Consider the following 27105-nt stretch of genomic DNA (forward strand, 5'->3'; position numbering starts at 1 on the left):
TGTTTATTGCAACTGAAAATTAGTGACAAAAAAATTTAAATAAATAAAAATGATTACAGACAAAACGATGGAATTGCTTTTGATGTTTACTCTGTATGTGTTTGATATGTTTAACATCCTCGTGTATATCTGGACACGAGAGTGGAATCAAAGTGATTTATAGATGCGTTTTTATCTCAAAACAGCAACAACAACAAAGAAATGAGCTCTTTTGCAGTCATTCTATGTGCTATGATCTTTAAAAATTTAACCATCATCAAATCAAAACAACTCAAATCAAATCGAATTAAATCAAATGAAAACAAATAAATCAGAACCAACTAATTAAATTGAATCAAAACAAATTAATAAGTCAATACATTCAAATCAAATCGAACGGAATCAAATCAAAACAAAATAAATACGTCAAAACATTCGAATCTACGCGGATAAATCAAAACAAAACAAATACATCAAATAATAATAATCAAAACAAAACAAAAGCTGTGATAACAGCGATAGCGGAACCTTTGAATGTCGGTGTTTCTCCCGGTCAGTAATCCTGGACGCACATACGCGGTGGTTGTTGTAGCAACCGTCTTTAGCGTTATAATCACAGCATCGTGAAGGCGGTTATCTGTGTTTAGAGACAGAGAAACTGAACTGTTCTAAAAAAGCGGGATGTAAAACAAATCTTTGGTTTATCCCCGTTTGTCCTGCTAGCAGTTAGCTTCCACAAATGTTGTTTTTATGCTAATTTAGGCTAAAGTTAGCCGAATTGTCAGACTGAAGCTAGCGGCTAAATTAGCATCACACGCTAACTGGACGCTGCGAGGCGCGTTTAAAAATCACAGTAAACTAGCTGGATAGCGGTACTTTTGCTGGCGCAGTTCTGGTTAAACCGGTTGTGTCGGTGTGAGCGGAGGTTCGGAGCAGCATGTCCGCTGTCAGCAGCCTCGTCCCGGCTCGGTTCCTCACCATCACCGCTCACCTGGTCATCGTCATCACCATCTTCTGGTCCAGGGTCAGTAAACACCGGAACGTTTCCACCTTGTGACCCGTTCAGTGACACGCGTTTATGGATCTAATGTCATCATTAAACACATTATTTCCTGCTATTTTTAAAAGCAAACTCTATCCTGGCTTTGAGTTGATTTTCTTTTATTTATTTGCGTATTTATTTGTACATTCGACTCCATTTTATCCGCTTTTTTTTTTATTTATTTATTTTTTTTAGAATGAAATAGAATATTATCTCTCTATTGTCACTGTATTTTACTGCTAAATTAGATTACAGTTGGTGCATGTAAATTGTTTAAAAGTACAAAAGAAATAAATACAAATATTGGAAGGCAGGAGGTAAAAATTGTACAAAATATTATTCAAAAATTATAACTATCAGGAGATGCATTTTTAAGCAGTATAGTATTGCACATGTTATGATGTGATATTGGCGCTACTCCGTACTCAGCAATGCCATTCCTGCATTGCATTTAAGCAGCAAAACTGAGAACTTCCTACATTCATCCACTTTTCACGCCAGTAAAAATATGATTATTCTCCAAAAGAAACAGTATTTGGACTGTTTTGGTGCTGATTCATCCTAAACATGACCGCTTTGTTCCCAGAGATTTCGCTGTAGAAGCTGTGAATCTTTGCAGAAAAGTGTTCAGGTTAATAAGGCCAAATATGATCGACTCGTCCAATGACTTAAATAATTAACGACATTAAGGCTGCCGAGCCACCTGAGTAATTTATGCACCGCCTCAGTGTGGAGACGAGTCCTGCTGCTGGGTGATGCTACAGCTGTTTGATAAAGTCAAATAGAAGACGTTTGTTTGTTCACACGGAGTCTGAAAGCAGCTTTCAATAGTTGCATTAGTATATTAGTATATACATTTGATCTGCTGCTGACACCAACTCATCGTGTTTGTTTTACAGGAAAATAACGTGAAGGCTTGTTTGCCTTTAGATTACACACAGGAGCAGTACGACGACGAAGACAAGAAGTGAGTAAATGTTGGATAAACACACGTGACACACACTCGTATACACACCCTCTCACACGTGTCTCTGTTTTCAGGTTGGTGGTGGCGCTGGCCGTCACTCTCGGTCTGTTTGCTGTAGAACTGGCTGGTTTCTTCTCCGGGGTGTCCATGTTCAACTGCAGCCAAGGCCTCCTGTGTATCCTTCACAGCAGCACTGTCTGGCTCTCACTGAAAATATTCAAAAATAGTCCTTATTTATAGAACACTTTTCAAAATCCAAACTACAAAGAGCTTCACAGGAGCAGCAAAAATAAAACAGATGAGAGTCATGAAATCATCAAAACCTAGAAACTGTTCGATGCATAAAACTAAGAGTATTAGAAAAGGGGAAGGCATAATTAAAAGAAATAAAAGACAGTTAAAGGGAAATAAAACTAAAGTAAAATCAGGAAAAAGCTCTCTGATAAAAGCATGTTTTAAAAAGAAACTTTAAAGAGGATACAGAGTCAGTGTGCAACTAAGAGGTCAGAGATACATGAAGGGCCTGAAACCCTGTCTGAAAACATACTGAGAACCAGGAAAAAAGAGGCTTAAACTTACTGGGAACCAGTAAAAAAGAGGCTGAAACATACTGAGAGTCAGTTAAAAGAACCTAAAACACACTGGGAGCCAGTTTAAGGAGGCTAAAACATACTGGGAGCCAGTTAAAAAGAGCATAAAACATGCTGGGAGCCAGTATAAAGTGGCTAAAACATACTGGGAGCCAGTATAAAGTGGCTAAAACATACTGGGAGCCAGTTTAAAGAGGATCAAACAGTAGTGTCAGGATCACATCCTGACTCTGATTCAAAGCCTGACAGCTGAGTTCTGTTCAGTCTGGAGTCAACGAATAGATTTTTGGTTCAGGCAGGTGAAAGGCTGCAGTGATGAGATAAAGGCTGTAAAATATTCTTTAAAAGTTAAACATTTTTCTAGCATGATGAAAACATGGTTGTACAACTTTTTTTTAATGATTATGCAATAATATATGTACAGTAACAGTAAACAGAAATAGCATCCAAAGCAGTGAAGCAGTAAATATACTTTAAAGATGGCCGCCCTGTTAGCTGAACGGTTACAGAATGTGCCACTTAACCCCCCTAAATATGTAAATATATAAAAAAGCTAGAAAGGTAAGCAATATATGACTCACCAGTTACAATTCCATGACTGCAGACTCCTTTATGTTTGCGTCTCGGCCCACTATAGCCACAGGAGTCCATGCCAGTGCCTCAGTGGCTCTGCTTTTCTTTCTGTTTGAGCAGTGGGAGTGTGACATCTACTGGTGGATCCTTGCCTTCTGCAGGTCAGTGTGCACATGTCTAATACCACTAGTGTGTTCATCCAGAGGTGTTTTTCCCTGACAGATGTCTCATCCAGCTCTGGCTGTCCACTGCAGCGCCTCCGTGTCCTTGTCTTTCTTTGTGTTTGAGAAGTGGGAGTGCTGGACGTATTGGGTTGTATTTGCCACCTGCAGGTTGGTGTGTGTTGGCGTGAATGAGTTAGTTAGTTTTCAGAGAGCAAAGTTAAAGAATCTCTGTAAACAGTGACGTGTAAGTATATGCATTTCAAGTATAAAAACATTATCGCTTAAAAAAAAAAAATGCATGAGCTCTCAATAGGTTTCAAAGTAGAAACTCAGTTCAACAAAACTGACCAGGTGTGATCTCAAAACAGTCTGACTGCATGAACATGGTTCCAAAATGAGCTGTGAACAGCAGAACTTTCTCAGTTTTGGGCCTATGAGCTGTATCTATGTCTGAATCATGGCTCCAAATGGAAAAGAACTGGACAGAGGAAATGAAAAATCTGACTGTAAAACTTGGTGTGAACCTGACCGGGACCACCATAGAGGATGCATCGTCCTGACAGTGAAGCACGGAGGTGGCAGTGTCATGATATGGGGCTGCATGAGGGCAGAAGGTGTTGATGACATTTATAGATGAATGTCTGAGGATAAACCAGAATACTGGCTGACTAGATGACTCCCAGTCTGGAGACGCTGGAAGAAGAGGAATATTCCAGCAGGAGAACCTTTAATGCTACACTTACTTCTCTCGTATACTGTAAGTACAGTGGCTCTGTCTCCAGCGGTTTGCTCTACATTTCTGTCTCTGTCTCTCCCTCTAGTGTGCTGCCGGCTTTTGTGGAGATTCTTCTGTTTATAGCAGTTTTCGGAGTGAAGAAGAAGCCATATTGAACTACAGTCCTGGTGTGAAGTCTGACAAATATGTGTGGATGGGAACATATGTAGCCACAATATCAGATGTTTTTTTTTGTTTTTTTATTGCTGTACAAAAAAAAAGATCTGAGAAACACTGGTTAACACACATATGTGGATACGCTGCAGTAACACGGCAATGTAAAAATGCCATTTTTTAAATATTTTTGTATATTTTGAATAAAATAGATGCAGTAAAGCACTCATGGTGTTGTGTCTGTTTTGAACATCTTGGTCTGTTTGAAGAGTCATTTATACAAACTCCACCTTAAACTGTTTATGTGTTTCTGTCCTATTGCTGCTGAGTTCTCTGCATTTTTCTCAGTGTTTGTACAGAAACCGTCTCTGTAGGTCCAACTGGCAGACCCTTACCACAACCACGGCCCTAGTCCAGTAGTAGTGTTTTTCTGGAGTATTGCTAAAAGTTGAGTGGCAGAAAGGTAAAAAATGAACATCCATCCATTATCTCTACACCGCTTAATCCTCACTAGGGTCATGGGGGGCTGGAGCCTATCCCAGCTGACTCAGGGTGAAGGCAGGGGACACCCTGGACAGGTAACCAGTCTATCACAGGGCTACACTTAGAGACAGACAACCAAGCACACTCACATTCACACCTACGGACAATTTAGAATCACCAATTAACCTCAACATGTTTTTGGACTGTGTGGGAGGAAGCCGGAGAACCCGGAGAGAACCCACACTGCACGGGGAGAACATGGAGACTCCACACGACCTTCTAGCTGCGAGGCAACAGCGCTAACCACCGATCCACCTTGCAGCCGTAAAAAAAGAACATTATGAATGTAATTCAATAAAGATGATAAGGAAAACAAACTGATTAAGAGATGTTAAAGATTAGACAATCGTTTAATTGAAAGATTCAGACGTTCAGAACTAAACATTGCGTTTTTTTGGGGTTTTTTTACAGTTAATCCTCACATTATTCATCTCCAATGCCAACTTGTGATTTACAGTAATGTTTTTATTTGACCAGAAAGTTTCTTCTGGCTGGAAATGACATAAACATGTGACAAGGGTGACAATAATGATAAACATGAACTATTTCTATGTCTTTTTTTCTTCATTTCTACTAAAAAATGTCACATCCAAATTGACTCATGCTCCTTAAAATTGCCGCAGTTTAAGCTATTGGAAATAGTTCTGGTAATTTCTACCATGTTCTAGAGTGTTTTGATAACCTAAAAACTAAGAATCCCAAAATCTATCTGAGCACAATTTCCAAAAATCTGTGCATAAGTTATAAAGTGAGTAAAACTGAGCTTGTAAGAAAATAACTCAAGTCTCAACTTTAGAAGCAATAAATCAAGACTATAACCTCACTTAGTTCAGTTCACTGTCTTGTGCATTGAAAGCTTTAAATTGTTTTCTAGAAAATACTTTGCTGCAGGAGATGTTACGTCTCGTCTCCTAACAGTGATTTTGTTTTCTCACATTTAGATTCTCCAACCAACCACTCAGTGTATCTGACAGTAGTACAGGCGTGGCTTGTCTCTTTGTTTTAGAGCTTGTGTCTGATTGTTTTCACAGCCAGATTCCTAAAAACCTCAAGAATCAGGCAGAAAATACAGAAAGTAGTTTGGAAAAAACAGTCAGTTGCTTTCTTCAAATACACAAACATATATGCAGGACTCCTGATAATGTTCTGCCATCTTTTGTTCTGCAGTGTTGCTTTAACATATTAGCTGCTTGCTACCTGCTTTGCTTGAACGTTGCTTACTTGTGGATTTTAGTGATTGGTGTATTCAGTTCAGAGACTTACCAGCGATTTCCCATCTCCAGAAACCTTCAAACCTCTGGTCTTACAAACACATGTAAGTCCCCCGACACTCACTCATCACCTCCTAACACGGAGGTATGTAAGCTGCGCCAGACTGTATACCTCGGAGCAAACACACTTATATAATATCCGCACATTCCTAAACACAAACATAAGGCTGCTGCCTCAGCTGAACGTTCAACAGGGATTTATGGGTGAAACAATCAGACATGAACTCATCAATAATCGGAGACATTTTACTGGCATCGAAAGAAGTTTTCTACACTAAACTGGTTCCATGTGTTCCAGAAGTAAGTCGTCGCAGAGCGTGTGGAACGACAGCGACATGCAGCTTCCAGACTTCCAGTTAAATATACGGCTGACTTTAAGACCCCACTGATGCCTACGAGTGTCTGAATGGTCTGGGCCCAAAATATATCTGAGATACGGTGCCTATAAAAAGTTTTCCCCATTTATTGCTTTTCAACATTAAGTCATGTCGGCATGGTGGTGGCAGCATCATGACGTGAAGCATGGTGGTGGCATCATGATGTGAAGCACGGTGGTGGCAGCATCATAATGTGAGGCACGGTGGTGGCAGCATCATGACGTGAAGATGTTTCTCAGCAGCAGGCTTGTTAAGGTAGAGGGTAAAATGAATGCAACAAAGTGTAGAGAAATCCTGGAGGACAACCTGATGCAGTCTGCAGGAGAACTGAGACTTGGAGAACATTTGTTTTCCAGCAAAAAAACGAGCCAAAACGACACAAAACTTGTTTAAAGACAACAAAGTGGATGTTCTGGAGGACGAGTCAGAGCCACCCCTCAATCCATCTGAGAATCTGTGTCTGGTTTAAGAAAGATCTGTTCACTCGTGATCCCTGTGTAACCTGACAGAGCTGTAGCAGATTTAAAAAGCTGAAAAATGCTGCATCAAAATTTATTGTGCTCTATTTTGTATTTTATATGTTTTAAATGTTTACCTTTGCCTGTAAAGCACTTTAAATAATCTATACATATGATGAGGAGCTTTATGCATAAATTTCTTGCTACTGAAAGAGAAATCAGACAAACAGAGGGTGAAATCTTATCAAAGGTAGTTTTTACTTTGGAATCTGTCAAACAGTGTGACAACAGATCATTCATAAAACACTGCTGTCCCTTGTATCCGCCCGTCACTTCTTGCCCTTCCTTTGGCTCGCGTTGTAACACTTCTCACAGGCCAACGAGATCCCGGCGATGAGGGGCAGAAACTCCTCAAAGTCCAGCTTGTCGTCTTTGTTCGAGTCCAAATCGTTCATGATGAAGTCGACGGTCTTTGGGTTGTTCTGGGCCTGAAACGGAGTCGAGAAGAGACAAGTTAAAGGAGAGCAACACATCCTAGAATAAAACAGACTAGAATAGGATAGAATGCTTTTATTGTCGTCACACACAAAGTGCAACGAAATTAAAAGACAACTCCAGTGGTGCAAAATACAAGTTTAAAATAAGACAAAAATATATTTACAAAAGGAGCCAGTGGGATACAGTTAGGAATGAGCATGAAAACAGCCAAATGGTAGAATAAATATAAGAACACTGTGGATGTATAATAAATATGTATCCCTGTTCAGGCTGTGGAAACTAATGTACCTTCATTGCACTTGGGTACAATGTGTTGGTGAGTCTCTTACTATTTATCACTTTGATCTTTTTAACACCTTGAAGTCCCTCTATGTCTGAGAACCTACTTGGCAATAAAACCCGATTCTGAAACATTCATCAGATGGAGGACAAACCCTTGTCCTTACTTTCAGGAAGTTGGGCAGCTCCGACTCCAGCAGCTTCTTCAGATCCTTCTTGGTGAGCGTTTTTTTGTCGCCGTCGTCTTTGGCGTACTGGTGGAAGATCACGATCAGGGACTCCATGCAGCTCTCCAACTGAGTCATGGCTGCAGAATCTGAAGGGAGAGAAGACGAGAGCTGCAGATACTCTCTCTCTCTCTCTCTCTCTTATCATTTTGTGCACAGATAAACAGAAGCAGCTGGAACTACAAAACACCTGGATGAGTTAGAATTAATTAAAACAGCCGACATTAAAGCAAACTTATTCTTCTTTTTAACCCACAGTGTCGCAATCCGGCAGCAGCAGGTAACAGCTTCATCCAAAACTAACAGGGAGGATGTGGGTGTTGGTCTAACTGGCACTCACAGCAAATTCTTTGGATGTTAAATCACTTTCTGGCTCCTAAATGGAAACTCTTATCTCATGGCTCTCACTCTGCTTATATGGAAACATTTTCTGTCTGTGTCTCTGTAAAAAAACAAAAAAACGAGGCATCCAGGGAGCAGAAATGAGGCGAAATAACTTATGGGAAGACTAACAAACCGAGGACGAGTTGCTGCTTGTCAGAGGAGGAAAATCCTCAACCCACCCGACAGCAGCATGCAGGTAACTCACACCAACTTTTAACAGATAAAAAAGCTTTTTTTGGAGTGTATCTATAAGCTTTAGGCCACTCAGAGCAATAGAAATGAAGAAACTTTGATGAATTAGAGGTTAAGATAATTAAAAATAAACTTACCAGGTCACAAAGAGGCAGAAACAGTTGGCTGAGCTTCAGTGAGAAGTGGGACTGGCTGCAAGTTGATCTAACAATTTATAGCCGAGCAGGCGACGCCCAGCCTGATGGGAGGGATGCAGGAGGGAGGAAATAACGGAGGAACAGGAGCGAATACTTTCCCTTCCCAAGCTTTCCTTCACAAATATCCCCACAGGAGATACACATAATAGCTGCTCCAAGGTCAGATTTTTAGTCCAACTTCTTCACCTTTAGTGTTACAAAACATTTCCTGGAAGATTAGTCACAAAAAAAAGGGCAGTATGTAGTTTGTGTGATGGGAACTGCTGCAGACAAGCAGGTCTGAGGCTTACTGACAGATTAAATGAGTCAATATCTGGCAGCTTCTTCTCATCTGATGTTTTTACTACATCTGTTTGTCCTGGACGTATTTGCTCAGCAACGCCCTGATCACACCGACGCGGTTCCACCTGGAAGCTCACCGTCAACTGCATCCGATCTGACAGTAAACCTTTATCCTAAACATGTGTGCCTTTACTGAGCCTGTAAACTGTACAGTTCAATAAAAATAACAGAATAAAATGTAAATATATTCAAATCTACAGTCATGCACACAAAAGACCAGACTACCAGTACATTTATTCAAAACTTTAACTGTGAAATTATGCAACAGAACATTTCTTACATGCACAACTGAAATGACTTTATGTTGATGCCATATCATAGCTTATCTGAAAAAAATGAATAAAAACAGTGGTGAAACTGAGGGCAAATATCTATAAAATAATAATAATAATAAAAATACTTTTAGCTACTTTAAATGAAGTTAAACAGTCTAATTTTAAAAACAAATTTAATAAAAAAATAAATACCTGTAAACAATAAACTTCTAATTATACTAGTTATACTTTTATTTCACAAAACTGTGAAAATGGGTAAAATTACATTAAGAAATTACTTTCTACTTTTCAATCCCTAACATGTAGCAAATATCTATAAAATGAAAATATGTTTTGCTCATTTAAACACAGTAGAAACTGAGTAATTGTACAATAATATATATATATATTAAATGCTGTAAAAGAACAAATTACCATTTATAAAAATACAGATTTTTGATGTAGACGTTACATAAAGTTGTGTATTTTTAGGGTTAATGTTACGATCCAGCCTCTAGCGTCGGCTGGACGTAACAAAAAACCAGTTGCTGTTGGTGGAGGTAAAGCAACTTATTGCTCAGTAACGTAAATGAACACAAAACAACACAAAGGAAACGAGTGGATGTTGCTAAAAAAAACTCAATGAAAATGAAACCAAACGTAAATCCAAAAGCAACAGCCACACCTAACAAAAGAAATGAAATAAGCTCGTTCCTCAAAACACGTTACAAAAAAAAAAAAAAGCACACAAGACACGACTTGCTTCTGAACTGAGCTGACAGCTGCTCACTGAAGCCACCAAGACACGAGTAGCTTTACACAAAGTTAGCAGCTGAGAGTTTGGTTGAGGCCTTTATCATACAGGTGCGTTGATTGTTGCAGGTTGACCGGCTATTTCTATATTTTTATCTTGTGTATTGGTCCTCACTGTGTGTATTTATTGTTGCACCAACCCACCAGAACAAATTCCTCGTACTGTGCAAACTATACCTGGCAATAAATCTGTTTCTGATTGTGATGGCAGGCAGCCGGGGCCGGAGCAGGCTCTCCAGCAGCTACAGCAGCCTTCCCGCCAGTCCTCTCCCAGCACAGTGCCCACAAAGGATCCACCACGATACAAAACAAACACCAGTTAATATAATAGTAATTGTAATTAATAATTGATCAGATTTATATAGCGCCTATCAAGGCACTCAGACACTTCACACTGTCAATTATTCATCCACACACACTTATTCTGGTGGTGGTAAACTATGACAGGAGCCACAGTGTCTCTGTCAGTGCCCTGGGGCAGACTGAGAGAGGCGTGGCGGCCATTCTGCCCTCCGACCACCACCTCAAACAATCCATTCATACGCATTCACACCAGGCAGGGTGGGTCAAGTGTGTTGCCCAAGGTCACGACCGTGACACACAGGTTGCAGGACGGAATCAAACCGCCGATCATTGACCGACTCGCTCTACCACCTGAGCCGCATCCGCCTTCAGTATCTCTTCTTGGATCATCCCATCAACTGTTGGTGTTTTTCCAGCTTCTCCATGTTATATTTAAGTGATTTACGCGGTTCAGGGTCAAAAATTACTCAAATTAGTGACTGGAATTGTTTTTGTTTTGCATTGAACAAATTGAAATCCATTGGAAAGCTGGGAGAAACACAGATTTAATGACTCAGAATACAAAAAAACACAAAAATATCATTATTCATAGGGTGTTACGCTTTAATATATGCACCAGTGTATTCTGTGACATGAAAACCTGAGACATTCTGGTGTTAGGTCTCTAGTTTACCCCCTAAAATTAATCATTTGGATCTTGATAAGTCTTAATCTCTAAGACAATTGGTTGCATTACCTCCAAATAACTGTTAAATCCTCATTCTGCATCAACTGTAAGCGACACCTGGTGACATTTTCAATATAAAATCACCTTTTAACGACTATAAAATCAGATCTGTGCTTTATAGTTGTACAAATAAAATCTTTCTGCCATGTAGCTGCTCGTAAACTTCACGTTGAATCTCCAACCTGAACGTGGTTTGAACAGAAGAACAACACATTTAAAGTCTTTCAAAAAAGTTTAATTACAAAATGAATTAAACAAAAAAAACACCAGCAAGTACAAGTGCTGATGAATATTCAGATGACATGACGTATGAATCTCTTCGCAACCAGTTTGTCTTTTAAAAAAGGGGGAAAAATACAGATGTGAAGGGAATGTCGAGATGTTTGTTATAAGGCTCACCAGGGATGCTTCCTCATAATGTGAATTCACTGTAAAAAGTAAAAACAAAACTCTGCCACTTTAACGTTTTAAATAAAATACCCAAACCAAAGTTTAAAAAAAGGAGCCTGAGGGAACAACCTAACGTGATGATTTAAGAAGCTATTGTAAAAAAAAAAAAAAAAACGTGTCACAGCTGTATTGCGAGGACCTTCAGCGATGATCTGACTGATGCAGCTCATCCATCAGTTCTTCCGCTTGCCTTTGCTGGCAGCTTTAGCCGGCGTGACCGCAGGAACGGCTGCCTGGTAGAGGGCGGCTGAGACTTTGTTGATGTAGTACAGAGCGAAGAGGGAGAAGATCAGGCTGGGCAGAGAGGAAGCAGAGAAACGTGTGGTTTTAGTGGAAATATCTTTAACCGTGTAACATGAAGCTGAAGCAGGCGGTTCTGTTTCTTACCACGTGGTGACGCAGACGCGATGCACAAGACCGGAGGCGAACAGCGACAGGCACAGACACAGCAGAACTGCAGGAATGAATGAGAAACGTGAGGGAAAAAAGGCCCAAATGAAATGTCAGAGCACTGATATGATGATTTTACAATAGTTAAATTACACATCGCACAAAATTTAGAATTAACTTCAATTGGAGAAAACGTGGAGTCAACATGTCCGACATTTTACTAAGTGTCTACAGGTTCTCACTCGGGATGCACAATATATCGGCGACCACATCGGTATCGGCCGATATTAGTGTTTTTCCAGCATATCGGTATTGGTCCGATGAACAAATTTAGCTGATGTGAAAAACTGATGATTGAGCACCTTCATCTCTACATTTGATATTGCTGCTATTTCACAGATGTTTTAACCTAAATGTTCCTGGACTTGAATGTTAAATATGTTAAAATATGTTTTACTTTTGTTATGTAATAATGAAGGCTATGTGGTCTAATTTGGGCTTCTTTGGAATGGCTCTCTCCAAATGCTTACTTATACTCATTTTTCGGTGTGAACAAAAATTTAATATCGACATCATTAACATCGTTTATCGGCGATATCAGAAATCTTAACACCAGATATCGGTCAGAAATTTGAATATTGTGCATCACTAGTTCTTACCAACGACATAATACAGATATTTTACTATTTATATTTGTATTTTATTTCCATACTCCTCTCTGCTCTGACTAAACACTACCTAGAGTTCAACTGAAAAGTCCCAGGATTTCTGTCACATGACTACAGAATCCCTTCAGTGCAAATTATGTATTTTTGGTGCATTCTGAAGTGATTCTGATGAAATATCACGATTTTAAAAAGAGATTTGGTTCATTTTCCCGCATGTCACATAAGATACGTTCAAGGACAATCAGAAAAATCTTAAACCTAACAATTATTTTTCCAGTTTCAAGGCCCAAGAAATACTTGTGTACTTTTGCAGATTTTTTTTTAAACAAAACATGCCTTCCAAATGGTCTAACTCCTTTTAAAAAGACGCTAGCAGGGTGAGCACACTTTACTGATCAATGACGGTGATGTTTCACAGAAAGCCGAACCGACACTTGACTCAGAAAATCATGACAGGATCATTCAAACAAAGACGCGCTGCAGACCGACTGCATGAGCTGGACTTCAGTGTTTTCATCACTTACTCTCTGGGAAGATCTTGGCTTGGAACCCCTTCCCAAAAACCAGGTTTTCCAGATTATTAAATGCCTGGAAATGAAGTTAAGGACGAGTATCTGCACATTTCGATTCCTCAGAGAAATCATGTTTAGAAGAAAAAAATTATCAACAGCTTTAAAGGTTCATTAACAAACATCTTACAGCTTAATGATTAACAGTTAAAACAGTCGATGTAAAAGGATACGGTGAGGGAGCAGATGAAGAGCACTGAGCCCAGGAAACCTCCCAGGATGGTGAGCCACTCTGTGGAGCCCAGCTGTTTGCTGAACATCTGCATCCCAGCAAACACCAGCACTGACAGCAGACTGGACAGGACCAGAGATGTGCCTGTATTCACTGCTGCAAAGGACAAAGACACACAGAAGGACAAAGGTTTAATTCCTGGACTAGTACAGGGTTGGGCTGCAGGGGTTGCAGTTGGTAGCACTGTTGCCTCGCAGCAAGAAGGTCGCCGGTTCGGTGAGGACACCCAGGATCTTTCTGCATGGAGTTTGCAAGTTCTCCCCTTGCAGTGTGGGTTCTCTCCGGGTTCTCCGGCCTCCTCCCACAAAGTCCAAAAACATGTTGAGGTTAATTGGTGATTCTAAATTGTCCATAGGTGTGAATGTGAGTGTGCTTGGTTGTCTGTCTCTAAGTGTAGCCCTGTGATAGACTGGTGACCTGTCCAGGGTGTCCCCTGCCTTCACCCTAAATCAGCTGGGATAGACTCCAGCCCCCCATGACCCTAGTGAGGATTAAGCGGTGTATAGATAATGGATGGATGGATAGTACAGGTTTGTAAGTGACACATACAGTCCAACTTCTGAAACCGGATCTTGTTAGAAATAAATACCTGCCATAAAAATATGTAGATTCATCAGAAATTATGAGAAAACGTGAGTTAAACTAGATCAAACACAACTTTAGAAAGTGAAAGAGTATTACTACAAGCCGATTTAAATCATCCACCAATGCTGTCCATCATGTTTGATAAGAGATGTTTTTAAAGCTTCTTAAAAACTCTGCCGACAGAATCACAAAATGCCTGAAGTTAGACGTAAACTAATTCTTTTCAGGAGGAAACTGAAGATGTAGCGGCGTTGTGAAAATGATATTTGCCCAGAAGACGCACCAGTTTTATCAGGTAACGTCACTTCTTAGTGTCTGCATTCAAAATGAAGAGCAGACTTTATGTGATAAAACCTTTTGAGTCTCCCAGATGAAGAATTAGATACGAGTCCTGATGTTACACACAGACTGGGTTCCAGTATCCACGTTAACATACGGTGTAGTACGTCAGAAAAAGATTTAGTATGTCCCAAATGTAGGACGCCAAAACCTACCAGGATGTCTGAGCAGCTATTTCAAAGTGTCTCGCTCAAGTACAAACAAGCTGGTGTTCATTCAGCACAACAAACCAGGACGGTCAACGTTTAAGGCGCAATCGAAAACAGGACACTTTAGATACGAGCAAAATAACAAGAATTGCTCCTCAAGAACTGTTTCACCAAGAAAGGTTCATATGAGAACACTTTAATGAGAGAGACAGCAGTTTAAACTTTATAACCAGTTAAAAACTGTCATACTTCAGTCTGGTGCAACATGAATCCACTTGAATCTGAGCATTGTGAAGATTTTGTACATTTACAACACTTTTCTAGGTGTCAAGATCAATATTATCTGTGCAATACCAACCCTAACCCTGTGCAATTTTGCCATTTACTGCATTAAAGAAAGCTATATTCTTTGTTTATTTCTTGTTATTTTACTGACTCCCTCCCTTTGCTGCTGTAACCCTGCAAGTCTCTGCTGTGGGAATAACAATACAGGCTAACATTTTATTAATTCAGTGCCAATGTATTCAAATAATGTGAAATGCTGAGAGAAGTTCGACCGTTACTACTTTTTATTTGGCTTTACTTTAGTTAGTTTTTTTTTTTTTTTTTCAATGAAGTGAATCTTTACTGTGTAACGCCACGTCAGTGTTCGTCTTCCGGCAGCGAGCTGTTAGCATCAAGCTAAACAACCGGCATTAGCAGCGGCAGAAGCTCGCAAACACAACACTCTACACACACTGGACACACACAGCAAAATCTAAAATAAATCAGCGGTGTTGTACGGTGACATTATTACTCTGAATAGATCCTACTCCACTGCTAGCAGCCACCTGAGCTAGCATCGCTTACTTCTGAACGTTAGCCCGCTAGCTTCACCACTGAGCTGCACTCTAACATCCCATAATATCTGCACATCTGCAAACCCGCATGGATGTTATGAACAAAGCAGCACATACCCATGATTAGATGTGAAATTAGAGTCCTGCTGATGAAACAGATGAATTAAGTTCGTACAGGCAGCTAACTGCTCCCCGGCTCCAGGAACCAACTAGCTCAGATGAACCCGGACACAATATCAGGTGGTACCTGAGGGCGGAACCAACGAACGTCAAAGTTCAACAGTGAAATCCAAAATTATTCATACCAATAAAAAATATTGATTTACAGCGACTTTATAATCGACTGACAGGTTTCTTCTTGCTGGAAATTATGTAAACAAGTGACAAAAGACAGTTAGACATTTTTTAAAATATGAATTTATACAAAATTGTATGTCCAAAAATTATAAATGATTACCTTTATAGTGCATTAGAACGCGCTAGAACATGGTAGAAATTATCAGGACCATTCAGAATGATATAGAAGCTGTTTGTAGCTATTTTAAGGGTATGAATAGCTTTGGATGGGTTATTTGTAGTAAAAATGTAAAAAAGAAAATAAAAAAAATACAATTAACATCTTCAACACAATGTTTTACTGTCTTCCAACACTTGTTTAAGTCATTTCCAGCCAGAATAAACCTGTTTGTTAAGAAAAAATTCACCAGAAATCACAATTTCGCACAAGGATGAACAACTTGGGGTTAAGTGTGTGTTCTGCTTTTTATATATATACACACCCTAAACAGTGGACATGATCAGAGCAGAGGTGCATCGGTGTTTTTCTCGTTTTGCACTGAGAAAAGCCTGATTTGTTTATTTGTTTGTTTAAAAGGATCCCCATTAGCCAGCACCAAGACATCAGCTAATGGGGCTAACGTATCAAAAACAAACATTACAGCCTCAAGTAAAAATAGAACAAAAAAGAACAAAAACACACAACAAGAATCATCGAAATAATAACAGAAATACATCGAAAAATACATAAAGAAGTTGCTTTTGCAGCTGAGTGACTCATTTCTGAAGGAATTTAAAAATGAAAGTCAGCTTGAATGCCACAAACTTGAAGAAATATTCATCTGTAGACACTCTTTAATAAAATAAAGCAAAAAGAATCCCTAAAACACGTTAAACAGGAGGCTGCACATCATCTCAATATTCACCACTAGATGTCAGGAAATTCCTGAAAGACATTTAGACAGTTTCTCCTGGAGTGTCTCTTTATTTCCATTTCTGCATTCATAAAAAGACTGCTTTGGTGTTGCTACGTTTAAAGCAGATTTAAACTCACAAAAACAATCTCTGCGCTATGGAAGTGGTTCTGACTGCTGCTCAGCTGGATTTGTCTGATAAATTTAATTTGTTTAAGACGATTCTAGTGGAATTTAAATGTTTATTTTCTGAGCTGATATCTGAGACTTCTGAATAATTAATCACAAAACATTCACTGTGGATCAATACGACTAAGTATCTCCTTTTAAATGTGTTTCTGCACAAAGCAAAGCCACATTTTGCACCCAGTGTTTTGAGGAGAATTTTGAAACACTCTATTATTGTGTCAAGGAAATTCCTGCCATTGTTGTGAGAATCACTGCTTTTAAGAGCAGAAGCTGTTCTGCAGGATTATATTGATTATGAATCAAACAAAGCCACAGCAGCATGCAGACTCAACGCATTGTGACAAACCAAGTACGAGCTTTCTTGGAAAACCTACAACGAAAAGCTTTCGTTTACAGACAGATTCTTTGCTGCAGTGCTCCAGATTGTGCTCCTGTTTGCTCTAATCCTCTTGAGATGTGTCTCTCTGGCTGTCAGATGCCTTTTTATTCATGAGGAGCTTCCATCTCGGCCACATTGTCGCGGTGCGGATGAGATGGTCATCACTCGGGCAGCGTTTTCCATCTCTGCAGAGGACTTCTGCAGCTTTGTTTGACTGACAGTTGGGCTCTTTGCTCACCTTCCTGACCCCTTGTACTCAATTATTCAGGTTGACCAGACAGCAAACTCAGAGTCCTGGTGGTCCTATTTCACAATTATTGAGGCCACTGTGCTCCTGGGAGCAGTCAAAGCTGTAGAAATGGCTGCACATTCTCACTGTGATATCTGCCTCGCTGCAGTTTTATAGCTGGAGGAGAAGACATTCTTGCACTTTGAGGCTTGATTCTGCAATAAAAAAATAATAATAAAAAAAAAAAACAAGAAAGAAAAGAAAATTGAATAGTCTTTTAAAGAAGAGATTTGAATTTGTTTTTTGTTTTAATTTGCAAACATTTCTGAAGATGTCACTTTGCCATTAAGTTAAAAAAAAGATGTGTGGGGTCCCTCAAGGTTCGATTTTGGGTCCATTTTTCTTTATGGTGTATATGCTGCGATTTGGGCACATTTTTTACAAAATATCAGATTCTTTTTTTCATTTTTTTGCAGACAATGCACAAACATAAAGACTCATAAAAGACATCAAACCCTGTATGAATCTAAACTTTCTCTCTTTTGCTGAAAATAAGACTGAAATCATTGGGTTTTTTTGGCCTCTTGGTCCTTTGGCTTTATACATTCAATCTTTTGTGTAAAATTTTGTGGCGATCTTCAAACAGATCACCTCAGTGGCTTTTTTTAATCAACACTTTTAGCCAAAGTGAAGGTCGATTTCTCTCCCCAACGAGAAGTTATTTATGCCTTTATCAGCACTCGCTTGGATTGTTGGGATTCTTTGTTTGTGGGTGTGAACAATCGCCTCTTTAGCGTCTGTGGCTGCTCATAAAATGTGGCTGCTCAACTTTTGATTGGAGACAGAAAATCAGTTCCACCCTCTCTCATAAGGAGTGGCTTTTAATGTTGCTGTTTGTTTTTGAGGTTTTAAATAGGCTGGTGCCACCTTGTTGAGCATAACTCTTGCCTGCGATCGACCCACAAGCGCTTCTTGTTGGCTTCAGGTAGAGCTTGACTTTATTTGTTGTTTATTTACTTTTATACAATATTTTTATTTTAAAAAATTCTATCATAAACAATATATATGATACATTTGTTTATTATAAATCTTTTATTTAATTACATTTCATAAAAAAGTATAGAATATTTTATAAAATATGGTTATTAAATAGGCAATATTTTATTCATTTATTTAATTTCTATATTTTATTTTCAAACAAATTTGTATAAAATCATATCTAATACACATGTATAGAAATATATTTTTTTTGTTTAATTTATTTTATACATTTTATTGTACATATTGTTAAGTTTATTTTTTACAGTAGTTTATAAATATACTTAGAAAAAAATGAATGTTCAATTATTTGTTCTTTTTTTTTTTTACAGAATTTATAAAACACATTTATATAAAATATACATAATTGAATATATTATTCATTTATTTATGTATGTTATTGTTTTTTTTTTATCTCTCCCTTTTTTAATTCAACTCTTGTTGTTTTTAAATGTGCTTTGTGAACAAGTTTGGCTTTGATTGATTGTAAAATTAAATCTCCAAGACGACGTGTTTGAAAAGCGAAGTTGTCTGATCCTGCCCGTTAGTGAAAACTGGCTTTAAAACATTTACCTCAAAGATATGATGGCGTGTAATGCTACCTTCTATTTTATTTTAATTTATTTTACATGTTATATATTATTTAATAAAACATTTTTACAGTAGAAAATAGATCATATTTTTTCTTATTTTTTTTCTTTTTTGTGCTTTCTCATTCAGATCCATCTTTCAGTCGTTGTGTTTCGTTGTCCTGATAGTTTAACCCTATTCAGGACTTTCATGTTGTCATACGTAGAAGGTCTTTCAGGGTCCAGAAGACCCCAAAAGTCCTCAACAGGGTTAACTGTGCATCTCTTTGGTTCAGCTCCAGTCGTCTGAATCCTTCCAATTTGCATGCCTCAGTTAAAACAAGACACGACGGTTAAACAAACATGAAGAAACGAGTCCGACGCTATTTATATTTAATAGGTGACCTTTTTAAAAATAGTGCTTCACGTTCAGACTCATCTCCAGAAGGGCAGGGCCTCTCCGCCTGTAATGCATCTCCCAGCCAGCAGAGTGTGGAAAGATGAACTTTTTTTTTTTTTTTTGTAATTAACACCACATGATACTTCGTCTCTATTTTCCTTCCCTCCCCTGCAGGGGGAATCCGATCGTATTCAATAAGCGAAAGTAATATGGCCTAAGTGAAGGCGGTGAACTGACCTATAAAGGGGACTTGGCAGGGGGCAGAGAGCAGAAGAAAATGCTGCCTTTCTGCTGCCCTGGAACACTCGAGTGGAAAAAGGAGAAAGACTTACATAACTGACCGCCGAGCAGGAAGAAGTGCGTCAGAATCAAACGTGTTCGAACACAGCCGGGTCTCTCACAGGGCGCCTCACATCCAGACTTGAGCTGCTGCTGCTGCTGGGGTTTGTTTAAGTGGGACAGCCTGTAAAGAAAAGCAAAAGGAAAGCTTTAACCGCAAAATCAAACTATTCAGCATCAAAGATGACGTGAGGCTGCATTTAGAAGTGTATGAAACATGAATCTAACACTATAAAGAAGCAAATCAACAAGTTTAGAGCTACTTCTTAACTTTTTTTTGTCATTTAAAGGTCAAACATAGCAAACTGCACATATCTGTGAACAGCATAGATATGAATTCATCCCTTTTGTGCAGTTTCCTCCAATTAAAACCACATTATTCACAATCATTTCTATGTATTTAATCACTTTTGTTGACTCTAAACATTGCACCGGAAGCCCAAAGTCGTAGGTGGACGTGGAAATATCTGCTGCAACCTTATAATGCAAAAGAAATACAAACAATATACCACTGAGGTGAAAGACGTGAAGCAAAGACACGGGTACATTTTGAAATATAAGATTATTGTGCTTTCGTAATGTGCCTTCTTATAGATGAGAAGGAAGAAAACACTCAGAAAAACACATGTAGGTGTTTGTTTTCTGTTGTTTTCATCAAAAGTTTGCATTATAAATACTGTTTGTGAAGGTTTTTACAGATGAGCATCCTTCACGGCCTCATTTATGGAACATTTTATCCCTAAAAACATGGAAAAAATAGATTTTTCTCTGGTTGTTGATGGTATTTTCTGATTTATGGCAACAAACAGAAACAAGCAAGTTCAGATTTCTGTTGTAAGTTGATGCAAATTTGCACATTTTTGCTAAAATATTACCTCATTTGTATATTTAAACATGAAACTTTAGAAAACTCCTCATACAAAAATTATTGTTTAAATGTAAATAATAAAATGGAAGAGGTTCATGATGATCTGTGTTTGTTAAAGTTGTTTGTACCCTCTTTGTTGTAGTATTTTGAGTTACACTGTTGAGGAGCGTTGTGTATCTTGCTCAAAATAATACTTTTTAAAATTCCTATGACATCTATTTAAAGTCTTGTTTGCTGACTCATGTTTTGAATGACTCATGCATGTAAGGGTTAAATGCAGCCTCATTAGTGTAGAGACAGATGTTGCCGCCTTAGAAGGCCTAATCCATCAAATACACACACCAGGAATGACACAACTGCAAATATGTTCCCTATACACAAACATAAATACAGTCTTTTACTATTTCTGGAGGTCTGTGTGGAGAGTTGGTGGGTGAAGGGTGGAGTCGGGCGCATTTCGAGGGCATGAATCACTGCTAGTGTGTGTGTGTGTGTGTGTGTGTGTGTGTGTGTGTGTGTGTGTGTGTGTGTGTGCATGAGTGTGTGTCTGCTCTTTAAGAGGAGGTTCCCCCCTCGGCCCGACATCAGTCTGACACCACCGGAGAAGCAGCAGCCGCCGACTCGGACGTGATCTCTCCTCACCTGGAACCCGAACTCTCAGGTGAGCGCTGATGGGAAGCAGAGTTTATTGGGTGGGGGAGGGGGAGAAAACGTGAGATTTTTTTTTTTTGTTGCAGAAATTGAGTGCAGGAAAGTCTGACTGATGCAACAGAGGAGACAGAATGTGTAACGTTTTTGTAAATGGAAAACTTGAAAGCATTTCACAGCGTCTGCTGTGACTTCAATCAAGTCGACTGCAGCCCAGAGGAGCAAATCTGACGTTAACATCCTATGTGTTCAAACGTTACTGTTGTAAATGATGTCTTAAAATACTTGTTTTCTGTTCAGGCTGTTTGTTTAAAAGTTATTTTCTCCTGCTGCTCATTTGTATATTTAAACATAACACTTTGCATTCATAAATTAATGCAGAATAACTGACAGAAGTTAAAACTGACTAAAAAAGGTTCAAATTGACCAAAAAAAAAGATGCAAAGTTAACAGAAAAAATTGCAAAGACACACAAAATTATCAGAGAGATGTTCAAACTGACGAAAAAACTACTTTTGTTTTCTCCTGCTTCTCTGTTAGTTACTCACAGTCAATCAGCAGTGGCTATGGAAGCCCGAAGCAGACTTTATTTAACCCCTTAAGACTGAGCTCTTGTTTGATATGCATTTTTAAAAATAAATAAATAAATACAAAATGTAAAGAAAATAAAAATATATTTTCAAATATGTAGAAAATATTTTTTAAAATTCTAAATACAGTAATAATAATAATTTAAAAATAAAAATAACAGTAAAATTCAAATAAATTAACCACTGTGTTAATATAACCCAAATGTGTCCACACCAGGTCTTAAGAGGTTGAAAGAAAATTTTAAATATTTCACTTTAATATTACTATTTTTCAACCTATACATGTTTGATTTGAGTAAAGATTAAAATAATGATGCTTTTCGGCAAGTTTTCATTTTTAAATTTGCAGGAACATCTGTCTGGCACACATGATAGGGACCTAATCCCACCACTTAATTTAGCGCATGGTTGCAAGATTTAAAAAATCTAATACACTGATTTTGATCAACTTTTTAAGCTGCAAACATTATTTCCATAGGCTGTATCTACAGAATAATGTTGCCTCAACTTAACAATAAGTGTAATTTAAACTCAAACTCCTGCATATGTTGATTTAAAACTCAAATTACTTTGATGTAACTTGATAAAATCGTCTTGATAACTTGATTTTTCTGCAGCTTGAGTTCACATCTGGACAATTTCAGATGTTAAAACTGTTGATTATAAATATCTTTGATTGAAAAGGAAAAGCTCATTTCACTGACTCAATATCGTTTATTGGTTTGAAAGTTGTTTAACTCAAAAAGATTGATGCAAACTGTTGAATCCAAACAGTATTTGTGTGCAAGACTTCTAAGTTCCCTCTAAGTGTTATATTTAAGTACAATTCTGAGATACTTGTGCTTCATTTCAGTACTTTATACTTCTATCTTGTTGCAGTTCAGACACTCCAGTGCATATATTACAAAATTTTAGATGTTATTAACTTTGCAGATGTGGTTTAATAATAGAGGTCGATCTATCTGATTATCAGATGCAATATCAAACAGTTTTTCGATGACCTTTATTGGTATTTTTGAATCAATTCTCAATAAAATAAATGAGTTAAAGATACCATCCGATTGGTTAGGCGTCACAAACAACAGCCAATCAACGTGGAAGGATACATGTTTGAAAGTTCTGTTTCAATTAGACAAAAGTTTTGTGTTGAAGTTTGTGTTTTTCTCATTTTTGTGACTTTCATTTTTACTGCAAACGTAAATATATTGATTATAAATATCAGTTATTGGTTTCATCGATTACCATTTGTCTCTATTGACCCTGAAAACATAGAAAAAAAGACTAAATATATTCAACAGATAGATTATGATGTAATATTGTACATTAACATTAAAGTGATGAATACATGAATGCATTAATAATTACAAATCTTTTACTTTTGATGCTATATTTTGATGCTCATACTTTTGTACTTTTGCACAAGTATAACTTTAAATGCACGACTTTAACTCATCAAACAGTATTTCCACACTGTGATACTGGTACTTAAATAACTTATATTGTTATATTGGATGCAAAACAACCACAAAGAGATTCAGACGATTAAAAAGAACCCACAGAAATGAAAATGAACAAATGCAAAATAACTGCAAATACACCCAAAATGAGCAGAAACAGGTTTGAAATTATTTTAAAAAGATGCAAAATGACCAGAAAGCTGTTAAAATTGAATCCCAAAAAGCAAAATGAACACAAACAAATGCAAAATAACTGCAAAAAACACAGAAAATTAGCACCAAGAAGTTAAAATTGACAAAAAAAAGCAAAATAAACACAAATGAATGCAAAATAAGTGAAAATACACAAAAAATAAGCTGGAAGAGGTTTAAAATGATTTTTAAAAAGAATCAAAATGAACTGCAAAGACATGCAAAATGAGCTGACTGAGGTTTAAATGGATTAAAAGACAAATGCAAAGTAAGCACAGACAAATGCGAACTAAGTGCAGACACACAAAGTTACCGAAAAGAGGTTCAAATTGACAAAAAAAAAGCAAAGTGAACACAAAAAATTGCAAAACAACTGCAAAGACACACAAAATGATCACTAAAAAGTTCAAATTGACCAAAATAAATTCAAAATGAACACAAATGAAAGCAGAATAACTGCAAATACATAAAATGATCAGAAAGAGGTTTAAAATGACCTAAAAATATGCAAAAATGAAACGCAAAGACATGCAAAATGACCAGAAAGATGTCCAAATAAACTAAAAAATATGCAAAATGAACATAAATAAATGCAAAATAACTGCAAAAACACACAACATGACCCCAGAGAGAGGTTCAAATTGACTAAAAACATTCAATATGAACAGAATTAAATGCAAAATAACTGCAAAGACACAAAAAATGAGTAGTAGGAGGTTCAAGATGACTCAAAAACTACTTTTTTACTGAGGTACAACGTCTGATTACTTTCTCCATCCGTGCCGATAACAATCTGTTGGTGCAGCTTCCACCATGGCTCGCCTGGACTCCGTCATCACCAACATCGTGGACATATTCATGGAGTACGCCGACGAGGAAGGCAAAGGCAAGAAGCACCAGCTGAGCAAAGACGAGCTCAAGATGTTGCTGGACCAAGAGATCCAAAGCCCGGAGTTGAAAGTACGTCGACATCATGCAGCTGCTTGCGTTTGTGTTGCAATGCTATTGTTTAACCCCACCATCGTCTCCTGCAGGGTAAAATCAACACGGACGACATCGAGCAGGCCTTGGAGATGCTGGACAAGAACCACGACGGCGAGGTCAACTTCCGCGAGTTCTGTCGATGCATCTGTGACCTGGCCAAGTGCTACTACCACAAGAAGACGGGCCGCGGGGGCAAGAAGGGGAAGGGGAAGGAGCAAGAGGGCGAAGCAGCAGATTGAAGAAGAAAAGAAACCCCTGAAGTGATTTAAAACTCTTTAAAGTAGATGTCACTGGTAGTAGGCCACTGTGCTTTAAACATCATATTTATCATCTCTGTCTTTCTGTAAACTGGTTTTCGGAGCAGTTTCCTCGCACGCCACGCTCGAAATAAAGAAAAAGCTGAAGCGCCGTGGGCTCCCTGGTCTGTTTTACGGCCAATCAGTGCTGCGTGCCGAGGTGTCTGGTGTCATGTCAGGAAACAAGCGTGGGCTCATCAAACATTCAGCAGGCGTCACTCACTCGGCTCTCCGGTGCACATATCGCTGTCAGGCCGTCCTCGGTGGAGACGGCCGCTCCATTGTTCCCGCCGCTTATTAGCCCAAAGTTTGGCAGATCGTTTTTATGTCATTAGCGGAGGCGTCCTCGGCATCCCGACACGTCTGGGGCTCAGCCAGGTGCATAAATCTGTCAATTAAAGCCTGAGAAAAAAAAAANCAAAATGAGCTGACTGAGGTTTAAATGGATTAAAAGACAAATGCAAAGTAAGCACAGACAAATGCGAACTAAGTGCAGACACACAAAGTTACCAAAAAGAGGTTCAAATTGACTAAAAAAAAGCAAAATGAACATAAAAAATTGCAGAACAACTGCAAAGACACACAAAATGATCACTAAAAAGTTCAAATTGACCAAAACAAATTCAAAATGAACACAAATGAAAGCAGAATAACTGCAGATACATAAAATGACCAGAAAGAGGTTCAAAATGACTAAAAAATATGCAAAAATGAACATAAATAAATGCAAAATAACTGCAAAAACACACAACATGACCCCAGAGAGAGGTTCAAATTGACTAAAAACATTCAATATGAACAGAATTAAATGCAAAATAACTGCAAAGACACAAAAAATGAGTAGTAGGAGGTTCAAGATGACTCAAAAACTACTTTTTTACTGAGGTACAACGTCTGATTACTTTCTCCATCCGCGCCAATAACAATCTGTTGGTGCAGCTTCCACCATGGCTCGCCTGGACTCCGTCATCACCAACATCGTGGACATATTCATGGAGTACGCCGACGAGGAAGGCAAAGGCAAGAAGCACCAGCTGAGCAAAGACGAGCTCAAGATGTTGCTGGACCAAGAGATCCAAAGCCCGGAGTTGAAAGTACGTCGACATCATGCAGCTGCTTGCGTTTGTGTTGCAATGCTATTGTTTAACCCCACCATCGTCTCCTGCAGGGTAAAATCAACACGGACGACATCGAGCAGGCCTTGGAGATGCTGGACAAGAACCACGACGGCGAGGTCAACTTCCGCGAGTTCTGTCGATGCATCTGTGACCTGGCCAAGTGCTACTACCACAAGAAGACGGGCCGCGGGGGCAAGAAGGGGAAGGGGAAGGAGCAAGAGGGCGAAGCAGCAGATTGAAGAAGAAAAGAAACCCCTGAAGTGATTTAAAACTCTTTAAAGTAGATGTCACTGGTAGTAGGCCACTGTGGTTTAAACATCATATTTATCATCTCTGTCTTTCTGTAAACTGGTTTTCGGAGCAGTTTCCTCGCACGCCACGCTCGAAATAAAGAAAAAGCTGAAGCGCCGTGGGCTCCCTGGTCTGTTTTACGGCCAATCAGTGCTGCGTGCCGAGGTGTCTGGTGTCATGTCAGGAAACAAGCGTGGGCTCATCAAACATTCAGCAGGCGTCACTCACTCGGCTCTCCGGTGCACATATCGCTGTCAGGCCGTCCTCGGTGGAGACGGCCGCTCCATTGTTCCCGCCGCTTATTAGCCCAAAGTTTGGCAGATCGTTTTTATGTCATTAGCGGAGGCGTCCTCGGCATCCCGACACGTCTGGGGCTCAGCCAGGTGCATAAATCTGTCAATTAAAGCCTGAGAAAAAAAAAACAAAAAACAGGCAGCTCTCACATTGTTTCATGTTGATGAAACAGTGAGGATAGTCGGACCAGTGGTTCTCAAGCTGTGTGCCTTGAAATTAATCTAATTTAGACGATTTACGGATAAATGAGATGCAAAAATGTGGCTTGGGAATTCTTGTTTTCATCAAGTTTCATTCAAATAGTACAAGAATTAGAGCAAATCACAGAAACCTTCATTAAACAGTAAAATGTGTTTTCATCTCTACCTGCTCAGAGAAGTCATAGTTCATGTATTTTATAGGAAGCATCCGTAATTTCTGCAGACATCCTGCTGTGACAATCAACTTGGCAGGAAATATAGTTTAAAAAATGACTTTAGTGAACAGATCAGACTTTTATGAACACTTATTACAATTTATGTTTATTATTATACTATTTTTAATACAGATGACAGATGAATACATTAAGGGCTATTGTATTACATTTGTAAAACATAAAATAAAATAAAATAAAAATAAAAATCAGGCAGGCCTAACAACCCCACTGATTAATAACAATGATAATAATAATAAAAAATGGAGTCTCTTTTTTCACATTATTTTTTCTGAACTGCATTTGTGAATAAATGTGTCACAGTTTAAGCC

The 27105-nt window shown here is 38.5% G+C and overlaps 5 protein-coding genes across 6 annotated transcripts; 3 read left to right on the forward strand and 2 right to left on the reverse strand.

The window, feature by feature from the left end:
- The first annotated feature begins 533 nt into the window (after positions 1–533).
- On the forward strand, positions 534–4429 carry tmem107l (transmembrane protein 107 like). Of its 2 annotated transcripts, none has more exons than XM_008280678.1 (5): positions 534–1003; positions 1921–1988; positions 2063–2163; positions 3387–3483; positions 4137–4429. In XM_008280678.1, exons 1-5 carry the CDS (start codon positions 917–919, stop codon positions 4204–4206), a joined length of 423 nt encoding a protein of 140 aa, XP_008278900.1. In that variant the 5' UTR covers positions 534–916; the 3' UTR covers positions 4207–4429. The 2 variants fall into 2 exon arrangements, with proteins under 2 accessions (XP_008278900.1, XP_008278899.1); XM_008280677.1 differs by lacking the exon at positions 3387–3483 and adding an exon at positions 3216–3312 and having other exon boundaries at positions 536–1003.
- Positions 4430–7087: 2658 nt separating this feature from the next.
- LOC103356512 (protein S100-A1-like) lies at positions 7088–8677 on the reverse strand. The gene is made up of 3 exons (XM_008280679.1): positions 8571–8677; positions 7798–7946; positions 7088–7341 (listed from the first exon to the last, which is right to left on the reverse strand). Exons 2-3 carry the CDS (start codon positions 7933–7935, stop codon positions 7183–7185), a joined length of 297 nt encoding a protein of 98 aa, XP_008278901.1. The 5' UTR covers positions 7936–7946; positions 8571–8677; the 3' UTR covers positions 7088–7182.
- A 2605-nt stretch (positions 8678–11282) lies between these two features.
- Positions 11283–15534, reverse strand: krtcap2 (keratinocyte associated protein 2). Its single transcript, XM_008280680.1, has 5 exons — positions 15408–15534; positions 13320–13474; positions 13102–13165; positions 11907–11973; positions 11283–11813 (listed from the first exon to the last, which is right to left on the reverse strand). The coding sequence occupies exons 1-5, from the start codon at positions 15409–15411 to the stop codon at positions 11693–11695; spliced, it is 411 nt and encodes a 136-aa protein (XP_008278902.1). The 5' UTR covers positions 15412–15534; the 3' UTR covers positions 11283–11692.
- Positions 15535–21032: 5498 nt separating this feature from the next.
- Positions 21033–24770, forward strand: LOC103356514 (protein S100-G-like). Its single transcript, XM_008280682.1, has 3 exons — positions 21033–21152; positions 24184–24338; positions 24413–24770. The coding sequence occupies exons 2-3, from the start codon at positions 24192–24194 to the stop codon at positions 24599–24601; spliced, it is 336 nt and encodes a 111-aa protein (XP_008278904.1). The 5' UTR covers positions 21033–21152; positions 24184–24191; the 3' UTR covers positions 24602–24770.
- Positions 24771–25589: 819 nt separating this feature from the next.
- Positions 25590–26184, forward strand: LOC103356515 (protein S100-G-like). The gene is made up of 2 exons (XM_008280683.1): positions 25590–25752; positions 25827–26184. The coding sequence occupies exons 1-2, from the start codon at positions 25606–25608 to the stop codon at positions 26013–26015; spliced, it is 336 nt and encodes a 111-aa protein (XP_008278905.1). The 5' UTR covers positions 25590–25605; the 3' UTR covers positions 26016–26184.
- The last annotated feature ends 921 nt before the right edge of the window (positions 26185–27105 follow it).

This window comes from Stegastes partitus, unplaced genomic scaffold (assembly GCF_000690725.1).
Source record: "Stegastes partitus isolate 25-593 unplaced genomic scaffold, Stegastes_partitus-1.0.2 Scaffold207, whole genome shotgun sequence".
In the NCBI taxonomy this organism is placed as follows: domain Eukaryota; kingdom Metazoa; phylum Chordata; class Actinopteri; family Pomacentridae; genus Stegastes; species Stegastes partitus.